Raw genomic sequence first — 25572 nt, 5'->3', positions numbered from 1 at the left:
GAGCGAGTGCTGGCGGGCGCCATGGCCACTGATCCGCGCGGGAAGGCCGCGACTCTGGCCCTGAGAAGGCGGCTACTCAGGTACCGAGATGGCGACGCGGTGGGGGGGGCCGCGCACAAGGCACGCACGTCCGGCGCGAGCCTACAGGCCCCAGCCCCCGCGGCCTCGCACGACCTATCCCTGTTCCGGCGCTTCTGGCCCCTGAGACCCCGCCGCGCGCAGCCTGTCTCGGCTGTCTTATCCCGCGCCTCCCCCGCAGCGTCTTATCCACCCCCGCAGCCGGGCTCCTGGGAGGACCTCGCCCAGTGGTGGCCCGCCCTCCGGACCTGGGCCCGGCTCGAGAGTGACCCAGGAAGGGGCTGAAAGTCCAGACGAAGGGTGGGGTGGGGTGTCGGCTCACAGGCAGCCTTAGAGAAAGTCTACCCTTGACCTGTGTCTGAGGGGCTGTCGGTGGGACGTGGGGCATGAGGCAGCCTTGGGCTAGAGCTTGGGGCTGGCCCCCAGCAGGGCAGCAGGCTTGGAGGGCAAAGACTTGTTTAGGGCCGAGAGCCAGCCACCAAATGGTGGTGCCCTCTTCACTCATCCCAGCAAAGAGACACTGCCTTAGGGAGCCCGTGTGGGTCTGGAGCAGCCACCTTTCCCGGGACCCGAGCGACTCAATGGGCACATGTGGGAATGAATGAAGCCACATAGCCTTAAAATAACTTAAGAAACAATTTGTTTTTGTTTTTTGCGGTACGCGGGCCTCTCACTGTTGTGGCCTCTCCCGTTGCGGAGCACAGGCTCCGGACGCGCAGGCTCAGCGGCCATGGCTCACGGGCCTAGCTGCTCCGCGGCATGTGGGGTCTTCCCGGACCGGGGCACGAACCCGTGTCCCCTGCATCGGCAGGCGGACTCTCAACCACTGCGCCACCAGGGAAGCCCAAGAAACAGTTTGTTTTAGCAACTTCTTACCCCATCCTTTTCTCCTTTCCAGCCACCTGTGGAGTGGGGGAGGGAGTGGAGGCAGGGACGCAACAACTTGCCCTTCAAGTTTTTGTCCTTTCCAGAAACTGGGAAAGGGTAGGGGGAGGCCTGTGATGGGTGGATTTCTCCCTTCCGGTCTTCAGACATGGCTGTCCATTCGCTGTCTGTCCCCACAGCAATTCCTGCAGACTCTTTTTTCCTGAGGATCCTATTAAGATTGTCCGGGGCCAAGGGCAATACATGTATGATGAACAGGGGGCGGAATACATCGATTGCATCAACAATGTGGCTCACGGTCAGTATCATACCTCAAGATGGGGCAGGAAAGCATGCCAACACTGTGAACCTGGTCCAAGGGTGAACCTGAGGTTCAGAGAGGTACAGAGAACTCAGGTTCTGCTTAGCCAGCATCCATGTGCAGAGGAGACCCGGTCTTTCTGGGGTAGCTGTAGAAGTTTCCAAGCAGTAGCTCTGCTAAATCAGCAGGAGTCAGAGACCTAAATCTAAGGGTCCACTTCCACTTGGGACTGATAGTGAGCTCAGAGAACAGCAGTCGGCCCAGCCATGGCCAGCAACCCAACAGGACCCTGGCCGAGCCCTGGCAGTCATGGCAAGGCTTCAGTCCATGTGATCATCTCAGGTCCTGGATAAGGAAACTGAAGTAGGAATTTAGTTATCCAGTTGAGGCCACCAGAGCTGGTGGAAGGAAAGGGAGTTCAGACTGCCTGGGTTCATATCCCTGTCCTCCACTTGCTATCTTTGTGGCAAGTTTAAGTCTCTGTGCCTCAGTTTGCTCATCTGCAAAATGAACATGATAATACTTGGTATGCACCTCCAGATGTTTTGGGGGATTAAGTGGGTTAATTCATGTAACTTGCTTTGAGTGTGCCTGGCACTTGGTGAGCACCCAATCATCTTCATTCTCTTATCATAATCCTTGGCCATTGGCCATCATTACTTCCAGCCCCCCTGCCTGGTGAAGTCAAGCCACTGACGACACCCCTACCCCTTGTCCATCCCCCATATCCCACACCCCTGTCTTTGTTGAGCAGAAGGCCTCAAGAAGCTTCCTAAAGAGTATAGGTTTTTATAAGTATATGTATAACTGATTCACTTTGTTATAAAGCAGAAACTAACACACCATTGTAAAGCAATTATACCCAATAAAGATGTTAAAAAAAAAAAAAAGAGCATAGGTTTTCGAGATCAGGTTTCTGCCAGAGAACTTTGCCTTCTGCCAGAATCTCAGGGACTCCTTTCTAGGTCTCCCTTTCCAGACTGGCACCTCTGTCTCACCCCCTCTGTCTTCAGACTCCCGTCTTTCCTCTGTACCTCTGCCTCTATAACTGCATCTCCTTTAGTTGGGTTCACAGATTGGGGCTGGGAGAGGCCCGGAGGGATTGGCTGAGTGGGGCCGGCTGTGTGATGGAGGTGGCCCTCTTGCAGTTGGGCACTGCCACCCTCTCGTGGTCCAAGCAGCACATGAACAGAACCAGGTGCTCAACACCAACAGCCGGTACCTGCACGACAACATCGTGGATTACGCACAGAGGCTGTCCGAGACCCTACCGGAGAAGCTCTGTGTATTTTATTTCCTGAATTCTGGGTAAGTGCACTGTGGCCAGCCCCCAGCAAAAGGATGAGACAACGATGGAGAGATTTGCTCACATGGGCATAGCATTGTGTAGCCGACGGAGTGTGGGGAGAGGCAGCCCTCAGTGGGCCAGGCACCCACGCTTCCTAGCTGCAGGCCCCACTGCTTCTCTGTCAGATCCACTTTCCTGTTCTCTTTGTAAGGAGTGCCATTACCTCTCTTCTAAGATCATTGTTGGGGCTTACCAAGGTAATATGTTCCTTTATTTCTGCTTTATGCATACACAGGCACAGTGCTGGGAGCTACAGCCAAAATCCCTGCTCTGTAAGGAACAGAAACATCAAAGATGCTTCAAAGAAATACAAAATTACAAAGAGGAATCATTGTCTGGAGGAAAACTACAGAGAATAATGAGGCATAGAAGCAGTGGGGTGACCTGGCCTGCTCTGAGAGGGTCGGGGAAGGCATCCCTGAAGAAGTGATGTTAGGCTAAGAGCTGACTAGGGGATAGCTAGATGAGGAGGAAGGTAGGGTGCTGCCCGCTCCATTGGAAGTGTTCTTGTCAAGGTCACCACATGGAACAGCCTGTACAGAGGTCCTATGGCAGGAAAAATATTTGCACCCCAGCGCACTTGAGCTAAAAGGCAGCCAGTGAGGGAGGGCAGAGGGTGGGAGCCTGGGGACACTGGGGAGGGAGGCAGGGCCCATCACCCAGGGCTTTATTGGTCAAGTGAGGAATCTGTGTATCCCAAGAGCATTGGGAAGCCATCAGAGGGTTTTAATCAGGTAAGTGATGTCATCAGGACTGGAGGAAAGCAAGAATGGACACCATTAGGCACCAGTTTAGTGACCGGTGATAGGTTATTCTACACTGGGAGTAGCAGTGGAGGCAGAAATGGCAGATGATGGCGTGTACACAGAACCAGCCCAGTGTGCCTGGGAGAGAAAAGTACAGAGAATTATGAGGCATAGAAACAGTGGGGGGACCTGGTCTCTTTGCTGCCCTTGTCTTCCTATTTCTCAGTAATATTGACAGTTACCACTCTCTCTGGTCTTGCTTCCAGAACATTTCACGCTTCTTGTTTTCTGCCAGCTTCTGGCCACTCCCCCTGTCTCCTATGCCAATTCTTCCTACTCTATTCCTCAGGGCTGGTCCTCTCTGAGCCCTCTGCCTTCCTTACCTCATCCATTCCCAAGTATTACATATCATCCACATGCTGGTGACTCCCAACTTTGTATCTTTTTAAAATTTATTTATTTATTTGGCTGTGCCAGGAATTCGTTGCAGCACGCGGGATCTTCATTGCGGCGTGCAGGATCTTTAGTTGCGACATGTGAGATCTAGTTCCTTGACCAGAGATCGAACCCGGGCCCCCTGCATTGGGAGTGTGGAGTCTTAACCACTGGACCACCAGGGAAGTCCCCCAAATTTGTATCTTAAACCCAGATGTTTCCCATGTGTTCCAGCCTCAAGGTTCTAACTGCCCACTTGACTTTGGAACAGGTCTAACATCACCTGTCCAAAAGACATCAGGGGTTGATCATCAGGTTTCCTTGGTGGCGCAGTGGTTAAGAATCCGCCTGCCAGTGCAGGGGACACGGCTTCTATCCCTGGTCTGGGAAGATCCCACATGCCGCAGAGCAACTAAGCCCATGAGCCACAACTACTGAGCCTGTGCTCTAGAGCCCACGAGCCACAAATACTGAGCCCGCATGCTGCAACTACTGAAGCCCGCATGCCTAGAGCCCATGCTCCACAACAAGAGAAGCCACCGCAATGAGAAGCCCATGCACCACAACAGAGTAGACCCCGCTTGCTGCAACTAGAGAAAGCCCGTGCGCAGCAACGAAGACCCAATGCAGCTAAAAATAAATAAATAAATTTATTTTTAAAAAAAGAAAAGAAAGAGTTGTCTTCGCTAACACCTGGTGTGGGACCATGGCACTGGCTCTCCCTGACATTCTCAGGCACCTACCCCAGACTTTCCCAAGAAGACCGGCCCTCCCTCACCCTATCTGTCCTGGCAAATGGCAGCACCGTCTGCGCCTCTGCTCAAGGTAGAAACGCACCCTCCTCCCAGTCCTGCATCAGGCTTGCCTTGTCTGTCTCCAGGTTGTCTCCTAACTCCACCTCTCTCTGTCTGCGTGGTCACCACCTGCTCTCACCTTCGTGTCCTCCTTCTAGGTCTCCTCACTTGCACTTTAATTCCCTTCTACTCCATTATATACACAGAGAGGCTTCCTCCTCATATGGGAGCTGAATCATGTCCCTTCTCTGATTAAAACTTTTCAGTAGCTTCACATGGCACTGAGAAGAAAATCCAGGCTCCTTCTGCAGCCCTGCCTATCTCCCCACTTCCTCTCTCATGCTGCCCCTGGCCTCCCTTGTCTTCTTGTGGTTCCCTGAGCAATTTTCCTTCACAAGGTCTTTGTGTGTGCTGCTCACTCTGCTTAGAAACTTCACCCTCAGGACTCTACAGGTGTGGCCTTCGTCTGTTCTGGCTGCCGTAACAAAATACCGTAGACATGGTGGCTTAAACAGAAATTTATTGTCCCACAGTTCTGGAAGTCAGAATCCAAGATCAAGTTGCTGGCAGATTTGGTTTCGTTGAGTCCTCTCTCCTTGGTTGCAGGTGGCCACCTTCTCACTGTCTTCACATGGCCTTTCTTCGGAGCATGCACACCCCCGGGTGTCTCTCTGTGTGTCCAAATATCTTCTTACAAAGAGACCAGTTGTATTGGATTAAGGCCACCCAGATGGCCTCATTTTAACTTAATCACCTCTTTAAAGGCCCTGTCGCTAAATACAATCACATTCTGAGATACTGGGAGTTAGGGTTTCAACACATGAATTTGGGGAGACACGATTCATCCCATAACACCCCTTATCTAAGGTAGGGCCCCACCTGGTTCTCTCGGTACCCTGTGTTCATTGTAGCACTTACCAAATGATCATTCTGTCTTTGTTTTTTGGCTTTCGTGACGCATAGTAGAATGTAAGTTCCAGGAGGGCCAGAGCCTGCCTGTTTTACTTACTATTTTCGCCCCCAGCTCCTAGCACATTGAAGGCATTTGATAAATGTTTACTGAATGAATAAGTGAATGACTAATGAATGGTGTCCTAAGAATCTTCTTGCTGCTGGAAGGGCTCTTCCTTCCCTCCAGGTTTCTCTGTAGAAAGCAGTTATCCTGGAGGGAAAGCCCTTGGATAGCTGTCCAAGCAGTATCCACTTTTTCTGTCATAGGTCAGAAGCCAATGACCTGGCCCTGAGGCTGGCGCGCCAATACACAGGACACTGGGACGTGGTGGTATTAGATCAGTAAGTGCCATTTCCAGAAGCGTGGGCCTGCTGCTTATTGGGGATCAGTGAGGCTCTGATTTTGGGTGCCTTGGGCAGGAAAGATGAGGGGCCTGGGCCTGGAGAGGATCATGAGGACCTGGCCACAGAGACACCCCCCACACACACACCAGGCGGCTCTTTCCCCCGGGTGTCTCTTCTGTGGTGGCAGCTTCTGGGGAGCAGAGAATGCTTTATAAGGTGGTGAGAGTTGGTCCCACATATTAGGTATTAAAACTGTTGTAGGGACTTCCCTGGTGGGCCAGTGGTTAGGACTCTGCACTGCCAATGCAGGGGGCGCGGGTTTGATCCCTGGTCGGGGAACTAAGATCCCACATGCCGTGTGGCACGGCCAAAAGATAAAAAAAATAAAATTAAAAAATGTTCCAACAGTAGCTCCCATTGTACTGAGTATCTGCTGTGCACAAGACCCAGGCCCAGGGTTAGAGCATTATCATATTTAAGGTTCATTACAACCATGAAGGAGAAACACCACCACCCCCAACTTTACAGAGGAGGGAACTGAGCCCAAAGATTTTAACGATTAGCCACCGTTACATAGCTAGTAAGTGGCCTTGGAGGAAGGCTTGCTGACTCCAAGGCCTGTGCTCGTTCCTGGCCCTAGGACTCAGGCTGTGTCTGAAAGGTTGGTCTTCCCTGAGTGTTTCCTGAGGTGAATAGACAGTTGTCAGGGCCAGGCCAGGGAGTACATGCCACCTGGGTCTGAGCCCACTCTCCCTTCTCCTTCCCAGTGCTTATCATGGTCACCTGAGCTCCCTGATCGACATCAGCCCCTACAAGTTCCGGGACCTGGATGGCCAGAAGGAGTGGGTCCACGTGGTATGCACTGCTCAAGTGGGCAACAGGCCGGTGCTTGCGCCTCAGCCTGGATGACATGGTGCTGTCACTCCCCACAGGCACCTCTCCCAGACACCTACCGGGGCCCCTACCGGGAGGACCACCCCAATCCAGCTGTGGCCTATGCCAGCGAGGTGAAACGTGTGGTCAGCAGCGCACAGGAGAAGGGCAGGAAGGTAACCACATCCACGCAGGTCTGGTCCAGCAAACAGCAAATGTTGCCAGCCCTGGACTGGATTTTGGGAACCCTGAGAGAAATTGGAACCAGGGCCTGCCCTTTGGAGTCTAGTAGAGGGATTAAGTGCTCAGCAGAGAGTTTAGGTAGAGATATGTTCTGGGCGTTACTGGACTCCAGGGGCCCAAGCTGGGCTGGGGTGTGTGTGATGGTGGGTCCATGGAGGGGGTGCTGCCTGATTTTAGTAATACAAGGTGAGTAGGAGTTAGCCATTCAAGGCGGGGTCGGGGTAGACAAGGAAAGGCATCCTCAACAGAGCGGCGGCCTGTGCAGGAACCATGTGAGTATGGGGCCAGGCTGAGCCGGCAGGAGATGAACCTAGAGAAGCAGGCAGGACCATAGGCCCGTGGACTGCAAGTGCCCCTTTAGCTGAGGGGCTAGAGGCCATGGGAGACCTTTATAGAGTTTTATAGAGTTTTAAGAGAGAAGGTAATAGGACCAGGGGATGCAGTTGAATGGGGCCAGTCTGAGGGCAGGTGACATGAGGAGGCCCTGTTGGCCCGAGTGAGCAATGGGGAGACGCACCCAGGGCAGCGTAGTAGAGATGGATTGTGGGGCAGAGACAGGAGAGATATGTCATACCCTGGAAGAGCAGCAGCCACGGCAGCAGTAGAGGGGAGGCAGCTGGTGATTGGTATTAGGGCTCTCTAGAAGGCTTTGCTGAAGGAGTGACAGCTGAACACAGGATATATAGCAAAGACAGGCCAGAAAGGTTGGCAGAGCCAGATCCAGGAAGCCTGGCCCATGCATTTCCGATGCTCTGCACCTACTTATATAAAACCAAAAAAGAGATTCCTGTGGTGGCAGCATGGGTGGGTGACCAGTTTCCCACCCCGTCAGTCCTTCCTTCATCCCAGCAGTAGCCTCTGAAGCAGCTCCAAGGCAGAACACAGTTTGGAAGTCATTGCTATAAGCAAAAGGGTCAGTGAAGGGTTTTAAACAGGACAGTGATGAGCTCAGTGTCTACATTGAGGCATCACCCTGGTGGCCAGTGGAGGATGGATTGGAAAATGTGTCCAGTTAGAAGGCAGGAGGCCAAGGCAGAAACTGGCAGGTCTGCCAGGAGGCAGGAGTATCCAGCGGGGAGGGGAAGGAGTGGGTGCGACAATGTTACAGGGATAGAGTCAGAGGCTGTGCTGACTGATAGATGAAGAAGGAGGCTGGATCAAGGATGGGGCCAGATTTCTGTCCTAGTTGGGAGGGATGGGACTCACCATATGGGAGAAGGGAAGGAACAGGCTTATGGGGGAGAAGTCTGGATTTCATCTGGAGCATGCTAAGTACAGGGGGTCTGAAGGCATCCAGGTGGTAAGAATTGGTTCAAGGCCTGAAAAAGCTATGTCACAGACCCTCAGGTGTGATGTGGAGCCCAAAGTGGGGGCACAGTGCGGACAGTAACTCATCATGTTTGGAGCCAGCACTGAGCCAGCATCAGCGGACGCGCTCAGCTTGCAGCTCAGCCCCTCCGCAGTGCCATTCCCTTCTCCTCCACAGATTGCAGCGTTCTTTGCTGAGTCTCTGCCCAGTGTGGGAGGGCAGATCATTCCTCCTGCTGGCTACTTCCCAGAAGTGGCAGGGTGAGTAGGTGGGAGAGGCTGCCCCAGGGTGGGGTTTGCCAGCCTTTGTTCCAAATTCCAACCTCAGCCTGGCAATTCCTGCCAGAATTGTCAGACAAAGCCCCTGAAGAAATAGTGGCTCCAAGAAGGCCAGCTATCTGCATAAGGTCCCCACCTTACTGTTGGCAAAGCCAGGATTCAGAGTCCCAAGACCCAGCTCCTGGTCTCCTCCCTCTCACCACAGTCCCCCATCAGCCGTGTGTCCTCTGCCACAGGCACATCCGCAGGGCCGGAGGGGTCTTTGTTGCAGACGAGATTCAAGTGGGCTTTGGCCGAGTAGGCAAGCACTTCTGGGCCTTCCAGCTGCAGGGGGAAGACTTTGTCCCCGACATTGTCACCATGGGCAAGTCTATTGGCAATGGCCACCCTGTAGCCTGTGTGGCCACAACACACGCTGTGGCGAGGGCATTTGAAGCCACCGGCGTCGAGTACTTCAACACGGTGAGTGAAGGCTCCAGGGCCAGGAAGCACCATGGTGGCTTCTGTACAAACAAGGCCACTACTACTCACTAATTTTTTTGTAAACATAGTTGTTTTATCGTAAATATTACAGTAAATATAAATAGATATAACCCATATAAACAAAAGCTCGTTGGCTTCCTCACAAGTTTTTGAGAGTGTAAGGGAATTCTAAGACCGAAAGTTTGAGAACCACTGCATTATCATTCAATTCTAGTTTTTTCAAATCTTTTTGTTAACTTCTGACTTACTGCCACTTATTCTTTTGATACTTATTCTGTAAAATGTGTTGAGGTGACCTGGTACGTGATTGTTCTACATGTCCTACATGTTCTACATGTCCTTGTTCTACATGTCCGTGGGTTCTCTAAATGTTGTTTGCCAGACTCCCTGAATGTCTCTTAGGTCACACTTGTTAATTGTGTTGTTTGAATCTTCTGTATTCTTACTGGATTTATTTTTTTCCTACTTAACCTATTAATAATTAAGAACTGTGTGTTTAAATCTCACACTATGATGAAAAATGATCAATTTTTTTCTTGTAATACTGTTAATTTTTGCTTCATATATTGTGAGGCTGTTAAGTAATATATATACTAGTATATATATACACTTTTGAGTTTTTTTGGCCACGCTGCTTGGCTTACAGGATCTTAGTTCCCCGACCAGGGATTGAATCTGTGCCCTCGGCAATGAAAGCATGGAGTCCTAACCACTGGACTGCCAGGGAATTCCCAGTATATATGGTTTTTTCTTCTGTATGTTCATTGGGAATTGAATCTTTTTCTTGATTGAGGTATAATTGACATATAACATTATATTGATTTCAGGTGTACAACGTAATGATTCAGTACTTGTGTGTGTGTGTATGTATATATGTGTGTGTGTGTGTGTATATATGTGTGTATGTGTATATATATATATATATATATATATGGTGATCACCACGATAATTCTAGTTAACATCCATCACCATACATGGTTACAATTTTTTTTTTCTTATGATGATGAGAACTTTTAAGATCTGTTAGCAGGTTTCAAGCATACAATACAGTATTATTAACTACAGTCACTATGCATCCCTGGGACTTAATTATTTTATACCTGAAAGTTTGTACCTTTTGACCCCCTTCACCCATTTTGCCCACCCCCACCTCTGGCAATCACCAATCTGTTCTCTGTATCTAAAAGTTCAGGGTTTTTGGGGTGTTTGGTTTTTGGTTTTCTTAGATTCCACATATAAGTGAAATCATATGGTATTTGTCTTCTCTGTCAGATTTATTTCACTTAGCATAATGCCCTCAAGTTATGAAAGCATCTTGTTGCAAATGGCAAGATTTCCTTCTTTTTTAGGGCTGAATTTTATATATATACATTCCATTCATCAATCAACAGACACATATCTTGGCTATTGTAAATAATTCTGCCATGACTGTAGGGGTGCAGATAGCTCTTTAAGATAGTATTTTCAGTTCCTTCAGATAAATATCCAAAGTGGAATTGCTGGATCACATGGTAGTTCTATTTTTAGTTTTCTGAGTAACTTCCACACTGTTTTCCATAGTGGCTGCACCAATGTACATTCCCACCAACAATGCACAAGGATTCCTTTTTCTCCACAACCTTGCCAGCACTTGTTATTTCTGGTCTTTTTGATAATAGCCATTCTAACAGGTGTGAGGTGACATCTCATTGTGGTTTTGATTTGCATTGCCCTGATTAGTGGTGTTGAGCACCTTTTCGTATACCTGTTAGCCATCTGTATGTCGTCTTTGGAAAAATGTCTATTCAGATTTCTACCCAATTTTTAAAATTTTATTTATTTAATTTATTTATTTTTGGCTGTGTTGGGTCTTCGTTGCTGTGTGCCGGCTTTCTCTAGTTGCGGCGAGTGGGGCTTCAGTAGCTGTGGCACGTGGGTTCAGTACTTGTGACTTGTGAGCTCTAGAGCACAGGCTCAGTAGTTGTGGCACACGGGCTTAGTTGCTCCGTGGCATGTGGGATTTTCCTGGACCAGGGCTTGAACCCGTGTCCCCTGCATTGGCAGGCAGATTCTTAACCACTGCGCCACCAGGGAAGCCCCTCTACCCAATTTTTAATTGTATTGCTTTGTTTTTTGCTACTGAGTTACATGAATTCTTTATATATTTTGGATATTAGCTCCTTATCAGATACATGATTTGCAAATATTTTCTCCCAGTTGATTGCCTTTTCATTTTGTTGATGATTTGCTGTGCAAAGCTTTTTAGTTTTATGTAGTCCCACTTGTTTATTTTTGCTTTTGTTACCTTTGCTTTCAGTGTCAAATCCAAAAAATCATTGCCAAGACCAATGTCAAGGAGCTTACCGCCTATGTTTTCTTTAGGAGTTTTATGATTTCATGTCTTACATTCAAATCTTCAGTCCATTTTGAGTTAATTTTTTGTGTATGGTGTAAAATAGTGGTCCAGTTTCATTCTTTTGCATGTGGCTGTGCAGTTTCTCAAGAATTGAGTCTTTTATTATATGGAGTAATAGTTTCCATTCCTAATAAGGTTTTTGGTCTTAAAGTTTATTTTATCTGATATTATAAAGCTAAGTCAGCTTTCTTTTGACTATCAATTACCCAATGTATTATTTTCCACCCTTCTATTTTCAACCTTGTGTGCTCATGCTTTAGGTGTATTTCTTTTAACCAGCATATATCTAGAATTTGGGTTTTTGACCAAATCTGTTAATATTTGACTTCAAAGTAATGACTTTCAATTTAACGTAACTATTGATGTATTTAGGCCTGTTGCTAGCATCTTAATTTATAATTTCAGCTTACCATACTTTTCTGTGTCTTTTAATCCTTCCTATTTTATTTAAGTATCTGTATTACAAGTATTTCATCCCAAATTCCTTTCACTGGAAGCCTTTATGTTGCAAACCTTCTGAGGTCTTCTGTGCCTAAGGGTATTTGTGTCAGGCCCTCATATTTAACTATTTTAGCTAAAAATAGAATCTAGGTCCTAGTTACTGTAAAAGTATATTCCAGGGACTTCCCTGGCTGTCCAGTGGTTAAGACTCCACGCTTCCACTGCAGGGGGCACAGGTTCAATCCCTGGTCAGGGAACTAAGATTCTGCATGCCATGCAGCAGGCCTAAATAAATAAAGTCAGTGCTGATGGATTCATTTTTTTTAAAAAGTGTATTCCATTGTCACCTTGCATGCAGTGTTGCTGTTGAAAACGCTGAAATCACTGATTCTTTTTTAGTTGAGATATAATTCACGTATTATAAAATTTACTCTTTCAAATACAAATTCAATGGTTTTTAATTCAAGTACAATTCAGTCTTTTATAGTATACTCACCAAGTTGTTCAGCCATTATTACTGTCTTAATTTTCATTGTTGTACATTTTCATCACCCCAAAAAGCAACTCCATACCCATTAGCAATCACTCCCCATTGCCTTTTCTCTACAAGTACTGGCAATCACTAACCTTCTTTCTGTCTCCATGGATTTGCCTGTTCTTGACATTTCACATAAATGCAGTCACACAATATGTGACCTTTTGTGTCTGGCTTCTATCACGTAGCATAATGTTTTCAAGGTTCATCCATGTTATAGCATGAATCAGTCTTTCATTCCTTTTTATGAATGATTAATGTTCCATTGTATGAGTATACCGTGTTTCATTTATCCATTCTTCAGTTGATGTTTGGTTGTTTCCCCTCCTTGGTTATTATGAATAATGCTGCAGTTGACCATTCAGTGTAGATGTTTTTGTATGGAATGTGTTTTCAGTTCTTTTGAGCGTATACCTTACCTATGAGTGGAATTGCTGGGTCATATGGCAACTCTTAAGTTTAACTTTTTGAGGAATGACAAAGTTTTTCCAAGCAGCTATACCACTTTACATGCAACGTATGAGGGTTCCAATTTCTCCATATCCTCTCCAGCATTTATTTTCTCTCTTTTATTATAGCCATCCTAGTGAGTGTGAAGTGATATCTCATTATGATTTGCATTTGCCTGATAGCTAGAGGTGCTGAGGTATATATACACATAGCTAGAGGTGCTGAGGTATATATACACATACACACACATATGTATGTGTGTATATATATATCCCATTATATGTGCCATATATATTCCAAAGAATATATCCCTTGCAAATTTTTTAATTGGGTTACCTGTCTGTTTTTGCTGCGTTGTAAGCATTCTTTTTTTTTTTTTTTTTTTTTTTTTTTTTGCGGTACGCGGGCCTCCCACTGCCGTGGCCTCTCCCGTTGCAGAGCACAGGCTCCGGAGGCGCAGGTCCAGCGGCCATGGCTCACGGGCCCAGCCGCTCCGCGGCATGTAGGATCTTCCCAGACCGGGGCACGAATGCGTGTCCCCTGCATCGGCAGGCAGAACACTCAACCACTGCGCCACCATGGAAGCCCTGTAAGCGTTCTTTATGTATCCTAAATACTAGATTCTTACCAAATACATAATTTGTAAGTATTTTCTCCCATTATTTGAGGTGTCTTTTCACTTTTTCGGTAGTATCCTTTGAAGCACAGAAGTTTTTAATTTTGATGAAGTCCAGTTTATTTTTTCTTTGGTTGCTTGTACTTTGGAGTCATAGCTAACAAACCATTGCCTAATCAACGGTCAGAAAGATTTACACCTCTGTTTTCTTCCTAGAATTTTATAGTTTTTATTGTTATATTTAGGTATTGGATCCATTTTGAGCTAGTTTTTAAATATGGTATGAGGTGGGGTTACTTAACTTTGCATATAGATATCCAGTTGTCCCAACACCTTTTGCTGAAAAGACTGTTCTTTATTATATCTTATCCCATTGAATCGTCTTGGCACCCTTGTCAAGAATCAATCAACCAGGGCTTCCCTGGTGGTGCAGTGGTTAAGAATCCGCCTGCCAATGCAGGGGACATGGGTTCAAGCCCTGGTCCAGGAAGATCCCACATGCCACAGAGCAACTAAGCCCATGCGCCACAACTACTGAGCCTGCACTCTAGAGTCCACGAGCCACAACTACTGAAGCCCCTGTGCCACAACTACTGAAGCCCGCGCACCGCAACAAAGAGTAGACCCCGCTCTCAGCAACTAGAGAAAATCCGTGTGCAGCAGCGAAGACCCAATGCAGCCAAAAATTAAATAAATGAATTTAAAAAAATCAATCAACCATAAATGCATGATTTTTTTTTTTTTTTTTGGCTGCATTGGGTCTTAGTTGCAGCACACGGGATCTTTGTTGTGGCATGCAGGATCTTTCGTTGCAGCACACAGCCTCAGTAGTTGTGGTGCGCATTTTCTAGATCTAGCACGTGGGCTTAGTTGCCCCATGGCATGTGAGGTCTTAGTTCCAGTTCCCCAATCAGGGATTGAACCTGCGTCCCCTGCATTGGAAGGTGCATTGGATCCTTTAACCACTGGACCACCAGAGAAGTCCCAAATGTATGGATTTAATGGTTTATTTGTAAACTTCCAGTTCTGTCCCACTGATCAAAAATCTATCCTCCTGCCAGTTGCACACAGTCTAGACTACTATACTTTGTAGTATGTTTTGAAATCAGGAACTGTTAATCCCCCAGTCTTTGTTCTTCTTTTTGAAGATTGTTGTGGCTATTCTGGGTCCCTTGCATTTCAATATGAATTTTCATAATCAGCTTGTCAATTTCTACCAAAAAAGCAGCTTGGAGTCTGATAAGAGATTGCATTGAATCTGTAGATCAATTTGGAGAGTATTGCCATCTTAACAGTACTAAGTACTAATCCATAAACATGAGATATCTGTCCATTTATGGAGGTCTTTGTTTTTCAATCATGTTCATAATTTTCATTGTAAAAGTCTTTTTCTTTTTTTTTGGCCACACCACATGCGGGATCTTAGTTCCCTGATCAGGGATTGAACCCACACCCTCTGCAGTGGAAGCGCAGAGTCTTAACCACTGGACCTCCAGGGAAGTCCCTGTAAAAGTCTTGAACTACTTTTGTTAAATTTACTCCTAAGTATTGTATTCTTTTTCATGCTTTTATAAATTGAATCGTTTTTTTCATTTCACTTTAAGATTCTTCATTGCTGGTGTATAGAAATACAGTTGATTTTTGGATATTGATCTTGTATCATGCAGCCTTACTGAATGCATTTATTAGCTCTAATAGTTTTTTATAGATTCTGTAGAATTTTCTGTGTACCAAATTATGTCATCTGTGAATAGAAATGGTTTTCTTGTTCCTTTCCATTCTGAATGCCTTTTATTTCTTTTTCTTGCCTAACTGCCCTAGAACCTCCAGTACAATATTGACTACAAATGGCAAGAGTAGACATCTTGTCTTCTTCCTAATCTTAGGGGAAAACATTCAGTCTTTCACTGTTAAGTATAATACCAGCTGTGAGTTTTTCATAGAAGCCTTTTATCAGGTTGAAGAAGTTCCCCTTTTTTCCTAATTTTTGAGAGCTTTTATAATGAAGGCTGTTGGGTTTTATCAAATGATTTTTCTTCATTTATTGTAAGGATCATGTGATTTTTTTTGTCCTTAATCCTATTAATATGGTTTATTACATTATTTGATTTTCACATGTCAAACCAACTTTACATTGCTGAGATAAATCCCATGTGATCATGGTGTATAATCCTTTTTATATGTTGCTAGATTAAGTTTGCTATTTTAATTTTTGAGGATTTTTACATCTATGTTCTTAAGAGATATTGATCTATAGTTTTCTTGGGATATCGTTGTCTGGTTTTAGTATCAGGGTAATACTGGCCTCAAAGAATGATCCAGGGGCTTCCCTGGTGGCGCAGTGGTTGAGAGTCTGCCTGCCGATGCAGGGGACACAGGTTCGTGCCCCGGTCCGGGAAGATCCCACATGCCGTGGAGCGGCTAGGCCCGTGAGCCATGGCCGCTGGGCCTGCATGTCCAGAGCCTGTGCTCTGCAACGGGAGAGGCCACAACAGTGAGAGGCCCGCATACTGCAAAAAAAAATGATCCAGGAAGTGTTCATGCCTCTTCTATTTTCTGGAAGACTTTCTGAAAGATTGGTAATAATTCTTTCAACATTTTGGTAGAATTCACCAGTGAAGCCATCTGGTTCTAGGCTTTGCTTTGTGAGGATTTTTTTTATTATTAGTTCATTCTTTTTACTTGCCACAGGTCTATTCAGATTTTCTATTTCTTCTCGAATCAGTGTCAGTATTTTTTATCTTTCTAGGAATTTGTTCATTTCATCTAAGTTATCTAGCTTGTTGACAGACAGTTGTTCACATTATTCCCTTATACTTCTTTTTACTTGTGTAAGATTGGCAGTGATATGTCCTTTTTCATTCCTGATCTTAGTAATTTGACTCTTCTTTTTATCTTGGTCAGTCTGGCTAACGTTTGTCAATTTTGTTGATTTTCTCAGACAATCAACTTTTGGTTTTGTTGATTTTTTTCTATTGTTTTTCTATATTTCTATTTATTTCCACTGTAGTCTTTATGATTTCCTTTATTTTTGCTTTAGATTTAGTTTGCTCTTCTTTTTTATACTTTCTTAAGGTGGAAATATTCATTAGAGATTTTTTTTTAACAGAAGTATTTACAGACATGAAGTTTTCTGTAAGCATTACTTTTACCACATCCCATGAGTTTAGGTATGTTGTGCTTTCTTTTTCATTTATCTCTAAATATTTTTTAATCTCCCTGTGACTTCCTTGACCCATTGTTTGTTTAAGCATGTTATTTAATTTTCACATTTTTTTTAGTTTTTCAGTGTTCTGTTATTTATTTCTAGCTTCGTTCCACTGTGGTGAGAAAGATACTTTCTATGATTTCAGACTTTTAAAATATATTAACACTTGTTTTATAGCCTAATATATTGATATATAGTCTGTCCTGTAGAATGTTCCATGTTCATTTGAGAAGAGTATTTATACTGCGTTTTTGAAGTGGAGTGTTCTGTATATAGCTATTAGATCTAGTTGGTTTATAGTGTTGCTCAAGCCTTCTACTTCCTGGTTGGCCTAGTTGTTTATTATTGAAAATGAGAGACTGAACTCTCCAACTGTTCTTATTGAATTCTGTAGTTCTCCTTTCAGTTAATTTTTTGCTTTACTTATTTGGGGGCTCTGTTGTTAAGTACATATGTATTTGTAGTGGTTATATCATTTTGATAGATTGACTCTTTTATCATTATGTTTTCCTGTGTTGCTAAATAGCAATTTTAATCTTGCAAGTCTTTTATGTCTGATATTACTACAGCCACACCAGCTCTCTTGGTTACTGTTTGCATGGCATACCTTCACTCTCTTGCTTTCAACCTACTTGTGTCTTTACCAGTGCTCTTTATTTCTTCATGTGGATTTGATTTACGTCTGATGTCGTTTCATTTCAGCCTGAAGAAATACTGTTAGTATTTCATGTAAAGTAGATCTGCTGCTGACAAATTTTTTCAGTTTTTTCATTATCTAGAACTACCTTAGTTTCTCCTCTTTTTCTTTTCTTTCTTTCTCCTTCTTTCTTTCTTTCTTTCTTTTCTTTCCTTTCTTTTTTATTCTGCACCATGCATCTTGTGGGATGTTGGATTTTAGTTCCCCAACTAGGGATTGAACCCGGGCCCTTGGCACAGAATCCTAACCACTGGACCACCAGGGAATTCCTGTCTCCTTTATCTTTGAAGGATACTTTTACTTTATAGAGAATTATGGACTGACAGTATTTTTCTTTCATCACTTTGAATAGGTCATCCCACTGCCTTCTGGCCTTTAGGGTTTCTGATGAGGAATCAGCTATTAATCTTGTTGAGAATCTCTTGTACATGATGAGTTGCTTCTCTCTTGCTAATTTCAATATTCTCTTTGTCCTTTTTTTTTTTTTGAGTTATAATTGACAGACAACATCATATTAGTTGCAGGTGTACAATATAATGAGTCAATATTTGTATGTATTGCAAAATGATAACCACAATAAGTTTACTTGACATCCATCACCATAAAGTTACAGTTTTTTTTCTTGTGATGAGAACTTTTAAGGTCTACTCTCTTAATAACTTTCAAATATACAATACAGTATTGCTTGTTTGTTCTGGCAGCGCTGTGCAGCACATGGGATCTTAGTTCCCCGACCAGGGATCAAACTCAAGCCCCCTGCAGTGGAAGCACAGAGTTTAACTATTGGACCACCAGGGAAGTCCCCAGTATTATTAACTATAGTCACCATGCCGTACCTTACATCCCTGTGACTTATTTACAACTGGAATTTTTTTACCTTTGACGACCTTCACCCATTTACCCACCCTCTTGTTCTTGTCTTTTAGTACCTTGGCTATGTTTTGTCTAGGTATGAAACTTGTTTATTCTACTTGGAGTTCATTGAGCTCCTTGGATGTTTAGATTGTTGTTGGGGTGTTTTTTTAGTCAAATTTAGTAAGTTTTTGACCATTGTTTCTTCAGATATTCTTTCTGCCCCTTCCTCTCCTTCTGGAATTCTTATTTGCATATGTTGGTATGCTTGTGTCCCACAGGTCTCTGAGGCTCTGTTCATTTTTTTTATTCTTTTTTCTTTCCGATTTTCAGACTGGACAGTCTCAATCAACGTATCTTCAAGTTTGCTGATTCTTTCATCTGCCTGATTAAATCTGCTGTTGAGCCTCTTAATTTTTCATTTCAGCTACAGTGCTTTTCAACTCCAGACTTTCTATTTAGTTCTTTTTTATAATTTCTATTTCTTTATTGATCTTCCAAATTTGGCAAGACGCCATTTTCATGCTTAGCTTTTAATTCTTTAGATATGGTTTCCTTTAGTGTTTAAGCATATTTATAATATCTGATTTAAAGTCTTTGTCTAAAAAAAAAGAAAAAGTCTTTGTCTAATAAGGCCATCATCTGGGCTTCCTCCGTAACAGTTTCTGTTGATTGTATCCACACCCCCCACCACCACCACCCCATATATGGGCCATGCTTTCTTCTTTCTTTTCATGATTCATAATCTTCTGTTGAGAACTAGACATTTTTAAATAATATAATGTGGCAACATTGGAAATCATTTTCCCTCCTCATGGTTTGTTGTTGATGCTTTTTGTTGTTGTTTGTATATTGCCTTTTCTGAACTAGTTCAGAACAGATAACTATGTTATCTATTATGCTAGTTCAGCATCTTGGCCAGGCCACAATTCTAAACCAAAGATGCTATGGGTAGAACACACGACCTCTTAACGAGTTCACAGTTGATAATAATATGCAATAAATAGCCTCAATCCATCCCCTGTGTCCATCCCACACATAATTTGCTTTGGACATATCAGAAAGCTGCCTCACAGCAAATCACCTAGGAAGCTTTTTATGATCACAAGTACGAGGTTCTGCAAGCAAATTTTCAAGATGGTCTACAGGATACCACTGCATACCCATTAGAATGGCTGCAATTAAAAACTGCAACAGGGCTTCCCTGGTGGCGCAGTAGTCGAGAGTCCGCCTGCCGATGCAGGGGACACGGGTTCGTCCCCCGGTCCGGGAAGATTCCACATGCCGCAGAGCAGCTGGGCCCGTGAGCCATGGCCGCTGAGCCTGTGCTCCGCAATGGGAGAGGCCACAACAGTGAGAGGCCCACATACCACAAAAAAAAAAAAAAAAAATGCAACAATTCCAAATGTTTTTGAGGATGTGGAGCTACTGGGATTTCATAGACTAATGGTGGGAATGTAATATGGTACGACTTTGGAAAACAGTTTCACTTTTTTATATAGTTAAATATATATTTATCAAGCCGTCCAGCAGTTCCACTCCTAGGTATTTACCCAAGAGAAATGAGAACGTATGTTAACAAAAAGACTTGTTATAAATGTTTATAACAGTTTTATTCGTAAATAGCCCCAAATCAAAACAAGCCCCAAGGTCTATCAACAGGAATTTGGATAAACAAATTGTAGTGTGTCCATATAATGGAATACTATGCAGCCATAAAATGAACAAACGACCAATACACACAACATTATAGATGAATTTTAAAAACATGTTGAGCAGAAGCCAGGCACAAAAGGTTACATATTTTGTGATTCCATTCACATGACATTCCAGAAAAGGCAAAACTATAGTGACAGAGTCAGTGGTTGCCTGGGCCAGTAGTGGATGGGAGCACAAGGAACTTTGGGGAATGCTGGAAATGTTTTGTATTTTCATGGTAGTGGAGGTTCCACAGGTAGATACATTTGTCAAGTCACACTGAACTACATACATTTTAAATATATGCGGTTTATTGTATGTAAACTATACCTCAATAAAGTTTTGTGGTTTTTTTAAGATATAGTTTAAAAAAAAAAAAGATGGTCTGCAGGAGACCCCTTCCTTCTGACTTTCTGCAATGCAGGTCCTCAGACACCTGCAGGGCCAGGTGGAGGAAGTGAGTCAAAGCACTCAGGGTGCCTGAAGGGGCCAGGTAGTGCCAATGTAGCCAGATAGGCTAGGTTTGTTTTAAGTCAAACATATTTTTGTGTTAAGTCTCTTCTTAAGACATTAGCACCTAATTCAAAACTTTTAATTATGCCACACAAGCCAAACACAATGAATCCTCAGGCCGCATTTGGCTCACAGGCAGCTTGTGGTCTGCGCCCTAAAATCTGCCTTGGGCTCAGCCAGCAGAGCTGTGAGCTGGAACCACAGAGTGACTTTTCCTGGGTGTGGCTCTGGCATGCTGCTCTTGACCCTCCTTGAAAGAGGTGATGGGCAGTGCAATGCAGTGGGTCTGGGTCCAGTCCATGAGATGGGGCCCTGAAGCCTTTTGACAAAAAATAGCTGTGTGGGAATGCCTAGTACATCCTCTCCTCTGATTTTTGCATGTTCTTGGGGATCCTATTACTTGGCCTGGATTACAGTCACATTAGCACCTGGAAAGATGGGACAACCCATGGGGGACTCAGAAGAACCCCATTTACTGCCCAGCATGCTGAGCCCTGAGGGGTTCAGGCCTGTGCTCATCACTGCCTTTGCACTGTGTGTGGCAGTTCTGCTGCTCTTCACAGTCCCTGAGGCATGGCCCACTCTGCTGAGCATCTGACATGCTCTTTGTCGCCTGGCTCAGTTTGGGGGCAGCCCAGTATCCTGCGCTGTTGGGCTGGCCGTCCTGGATGTCTTGGAAAAGGAGCAGCTGCAGGCTCATGCTGCCTCTGTGGGCAGCCTCCTGATGGAGCTCCTTGGACAGCAGAAAGCCAAACATCCCATCCTTGGGGACATCAGGTGAGGCTCAGGGTAGCAGTCACCACCTCCCAGGGGCCTGGTGTGATTCCTTCATTCACTTCATCACCACCTGGGATGGTGGGAACTTTTATCTCCACTCTGCAGAGGAACTGAAGCACCTACAGGTGCTACTGCCCAAGATGGCACCTCTGGAGGGAGGAGGGGGGTGAAGCCAGGATCAAACTTTCCTCTAGTCACATTGAGGGCCCCTCACCATCACAGTTACTTCCTGGAACTGTTTTAGCACCCTCCAAGGGTTCCTACAGCTCTCAGCCTCCCCAGGAGGCAGAGGTGCAAGCCCTGGTGGGCTTTCTGACAGGGGCTTGGCTGAGGCCCAGGCAGAGGGTGAGAGCAAGGACCATGGTCCCTCAGGCCTGGCCTCCTGAGATGTCACCTTCTGCTCCAGGGGCGTTGGGCTCTTCATTGGTGTGGATCTGATCAAAGATGAGGCCACAAGGATGCCAGCAACCGAAGAGGCTGACTATGTGGTGTCCAGGTATTTTTTCTTGAAACAACTTGTTTCTACGGCCCTGACTGGGAAAGAGCTCCCCTCTTGCCTCTCCCAGGCACGCTGGGCCCACACAGGGTTGACTGAAGGAGGTGGCTTTTAGCCTCTGGGTTAGAGGGCTGCCAATCTGTGCACCCCTTTGACTGGGCTCTGCGGACAGAGAAAGCGGCCCCATCAGCTCTGTACCCAGTGCCTGGCAGCAAAGGCTTCAGATGGGTGCGGTCCGTTCCCAGCCTGAGCAGACACTTATGCCAAAAATGCCAAAGCTGCAGAAGCTCTCAGACCCAGGCAGCCCCAACGCTGCATTTCATAGCCCCAGGCTGCCCGAGGGAAGCAGCTTCTCCAGAGCCATACCTGAGGCTGTGGCAGAACCAGACTCTCCATTCCTAGAGGGTTTTCAAATAGGACTCCTGTTCCTTGTCTGGGTGGGGAGTGTCTGGATGGCTCAGCATCTCAGGACTCAGGAGCCCTCGCTCCCAGTTCTGGTTCCCATGTTCTTTCACTTGAACCCCAGGTAGGACCCAAGCCGCAGGACCCTTTCCCTTCTTGTTTCGTTACTTCCTTTTTATTTCCATTCCTCACTCCTACCTCCTTCCCCCACCTTGGAAAACCCATCTAGTGTTTGATGCGTGTCCTTATTCAAGTTGTGAAATGTGTGTCATTCTGTTTCGAATTCACGTAAACAGTATTGATGTAAAAATCGTTCTCCCCACACGTTTTTTGAAGCTGACCCCTCCTGCGTGGCTGCCCAGCCCCTGCCTTCTCTGTGCTGGTTGGGCACATCCACCAGCTCACCCACCCTTTCCCCCAGGGAGCCTCAAGACTCAGAAATTCAGGATGGTCTGTGGGAAGGAGAGAGTCAGATCCTCAGCCAAGCCTGACCTCCTCCACCTTACAACCACCCCTGTGGTTTCTCCAGTTCAGTGAAGAAACAGGAACCAGGTGGAACGGTGTTTCAGTGGCAGTCACCCTGCTAAAGGCAGAGCTGGATTTAAAGTCCAGAACCTGATCTTTCTAGCACAGATGCTGTCAGTGCCAGGAAGACTGGGATGCGAGAAAGGAGCCAGAGGCAGGCTGAGGACACCCTGCTCCTGACAAGACTTACATAAAAGGAATAAATAAAAAAGAATGAGAGTGGGGGGTCAGAGAGAGTGTAAATACAGTCACATCAGACCCCTTCTCTCAGAGGCCAAAATACCTTCCTACGTTAAAAGTGTAAATGTGGAATATTAAAAACAATTATTAGATACCAATGATGATGTTAATTAACTTCCAAAATGAACTGGAAATTAAAACTGGATAGTCCTGTCTGGGGTTACAACATAACCTGGGGGCAGAGTAGAGAAAGGGTTGGCAGGGAAGTTAGAAGCTAGGTGAGGGCTCCATGGGTTCACTGTACTACTCTCTTTGTGAATGTTGGACACTTTCCATGTAAAAAGTAAACCATACAATGTCACATAAACCATGTTAAAATGAAAAATGCAAGGACTCTTGCTGTCCACATTGTAGCCCCGTGGCCAATCTCGGCTTCAACTGGGGCTCCAGGGAGGGATGAAGCAAGACCCCTGCTTGGGGGTGGGGGGGGGTGCAGGCAGCAGGCTCAGGGCCAGATGTAGGGCACCCCAGACAGGGGCCTCTGATGCTGGGCCATAAAGTTGGGCAGGAGTTTGGCAGGGGGTGGCCAGTGCTGTATCCTGGTGGGAACTGGCCTATGGAAGGTTCTGAGGGCAGTGTGGCTGGAGTCGCGCCCACGAGGCCAAAGCCAGGCTGAGGAAGGTCTGAAAGGCCCATGTGAAGTGCCCTTGGCTGGTGGGCAGCAGGCCCTGCTGTGTCCTATCCTTGCAGGCTGAAAGAAAACTACATTTTGTTGAGCACCGACGGCCCCGGAAGGAATGTCCTGAAGTTCAAGCCCCCGATGTGTTTCAGCTTGGACAACGCACGACACGTGGTAGCAAAGCTGGATGCCATCCTGACAGGTGAGCCTGGAGACCCAAGGGGCAGCTGATAACTGTGTCTCTACAACCCAGCCTGGAGCTAGGACCTCCCAGCATGCCCAGGGACAGGGGTGCAACAGCTGAGCCAGGTGTCCTCTGAACAGTGCAGGGAGTAGGGAGCTGAAGTGAAGGCCTCCCCTATTCCTGTGTCCCCCAAAATCTGAGCCCTGGGTAGATGGGAAATGAGCCACCACCCATCCTGCCTGGGCAGGCACCAGTGTGGCATGCAGGACAAGGGAAGCAGGGCTGGGCTTTTAAGCCCAACTATCGGAACTAGTGGGAGGTTCCATTGTGTCCTTAAAGCCTCCCTGAGATGTAGGTGGCAGTAGCTTTGCTTTCTTCAGCTGCTAAGTGGCTGAAATGAGATGTGCACCCTGGACTGATTCAACACAAAATGAAATCCCTCTGCACATTCCTTATCATTTAGGAAAGTCAAACTCTCCTCTAAATCCACTTACAAGGAAATCTATAATTACCAAATTGGACACATCGATGCACTGAGGCGATGTTGCATGTACAGAGCTCAGTGGGGGACCCCAAAATAGGCAAAATGCTATCTTCCTGATAGAGATCAGAGCAGCCCAGCTACAACCACCCCCACCCCACCCCCAGGCTATTTCACTGTTGTCACAAGGTCTCTAGAGCTGAGGTCAGTCCCTACTAGACACAACTGGAGGTGGTACGGAACCTGCTGGGGGAAGGGAATGTATTTTCGGGAAGCCTGCGGAGGAAAAGCTGACTGGGCACAGAATTGGCTTGGAGTTACTGTATAGAAGGGACTTCAGTTGAGCCTGGAAGCCTCAGAAAATCTGAGGGCTGGTTTTATCCTCTTGGGAAATTGTTGCTGACCCTGTGGTGGCCTGTACACATGGGTAAAGGGTGGGACATGGGCTTGGACAGGCCAGTGGGCCCAGTCTCCACACTGCCATCCAAGAAGCCTGGACACTGAAGGCAGAAGTCTTTAGCAGAGGAGAAAGGTTGACCATCTTTTTCAGACATGGAAGAGAAAGTGAGAAGTTGCGAGACACTGAGGCTCCAGCCCTGAGGCAGCTCTGCTGAGGGGTGTCCTCTAGGTAAGTGGCCTTACTTCTTGTTCCTAGAAAACCAGAACTGGGTTCCTTACCACCTATTTAGTAGCTCCTTCAACATTCTTGTTCCAAGTGATGTCCCCTTCCCACAGGTTAGTTTTAATACTGGGAGGCTCTGGCTGCCTTGGGCTCTCCCCATTCCCCATCTCTGAAAAATCTCCAAAGTACTTAAGTTTGCATTTGATGGCTAAGCAAAGAATATAGCTATTTCCTCCCTTCTCCAGCGGGTTCCTCTACGGGAGAGCTTCTGGCAGGCTTTATCCACCTGCAGCCCCCAGCCAAGTGCTGTGTCTTACAACTAGCTATCTTAGGCCTCAGCCACTAGACTTGGGGTGCTCCAATCAGGCCAACAGATAGGCCCTGCCACAGGGGGCCGTTACAACCAGGAGGGGCACCATCTTGCCCAGATCCAGCTGGCCCTTTGTGTGTCTGCTCTTATCTTTAGGTTCACACTGTCTTTGCTGGGAGAGAGAATCCCATTTCCAATGGCAAGTCAAGACAGGTGTTCCAAGGTGCTCCAGACTCGAACTGCCCTGGGGACACTGGGGCAGTGTCCCCACTGAGGGTGGTAACCCTCACTGTACTGTTTTCACCCCCCTGAACAGCTGCCCCAAATATCTGAGCCACTCCACTTTCTTTGAAGGGGCACAAGTCCTAGGCAGGGCCAAGTCATTAAAGGAAACTAACCAAAGATGTGGAGAGTGTGTGCTTATGCCTGACAGGATGCAGG

General features: G+C 46.0%; 1 protein-coding gene across 8 annotated transcripts; it reads left to right on the top strand.

Moving 5' to 3' along the window:
• PHYKPL (5-phosphohydroxy-L-lysine phospho-lyase) lies at positions 1-25533 on the top strand. Of its 8 annotated transcripts, XM_060144364.1 has the most exons (14): positions 14-80; positions 783-932; positions 1143-1261; positions 2413-2572; positions 5806-5880; positions 6651-6738; positions 6816-6932; positions 8486-8568; positions 8823-9048; positions 21098-21252; positions 21659-21748; positions 23606-23736; positions 24750-24827; positions 25288-25533. In XM_060144364.1, the coding sequence occupies exons 2-13, from the start codon at positions 838-840 to the stop codon at positions 24797-24799; spliced, it is 1389 nt and encodes a 462-aa protein (XP_060000347.1). In that variant the 5' UTR covers positions 14-80; positions 783-837; the 3' UTR covers positions 24800-24827; positions 25288-25533. The 8 variants fall into 8 exon arrangements, with proteins under 8 accessions (XP_060000348.1, XP_060000353.1, XP_060000347.1 ...); XM_060144365.1 differs by lacking the exon at positions 783-932 and having other exon boundaries at positions 1-80; XM_060144363.1 differs by lacking the exon at positions 14-80 and having other exon boundaries at positions 92-932.
• Positions 25534-25572: the final 39 nt, after the last annotated feature.

The sequence above is a fragment of the Lagenorhynchus albirostris genome, chromosome 3 (assembly GCF_949774975.1).
Source record: "Lagenorhynchus albirostris chromosome 3, mLagAlb1.1, whole genome shotgun sequence".
Taxonomy (NCBI): domain Eukaryota; kingdom Metazoa; phylum Chordata; class Mammalia; order Artiodactyla; family Delphinidae; genus Lagenorhynchus; species Lagenorhynchus albirostris.
The sequence above is the reverse complement of the archived record's forward strand: the minus strand, read 5'-3'. Positions and strand labels throughout refer to the sequence as shown.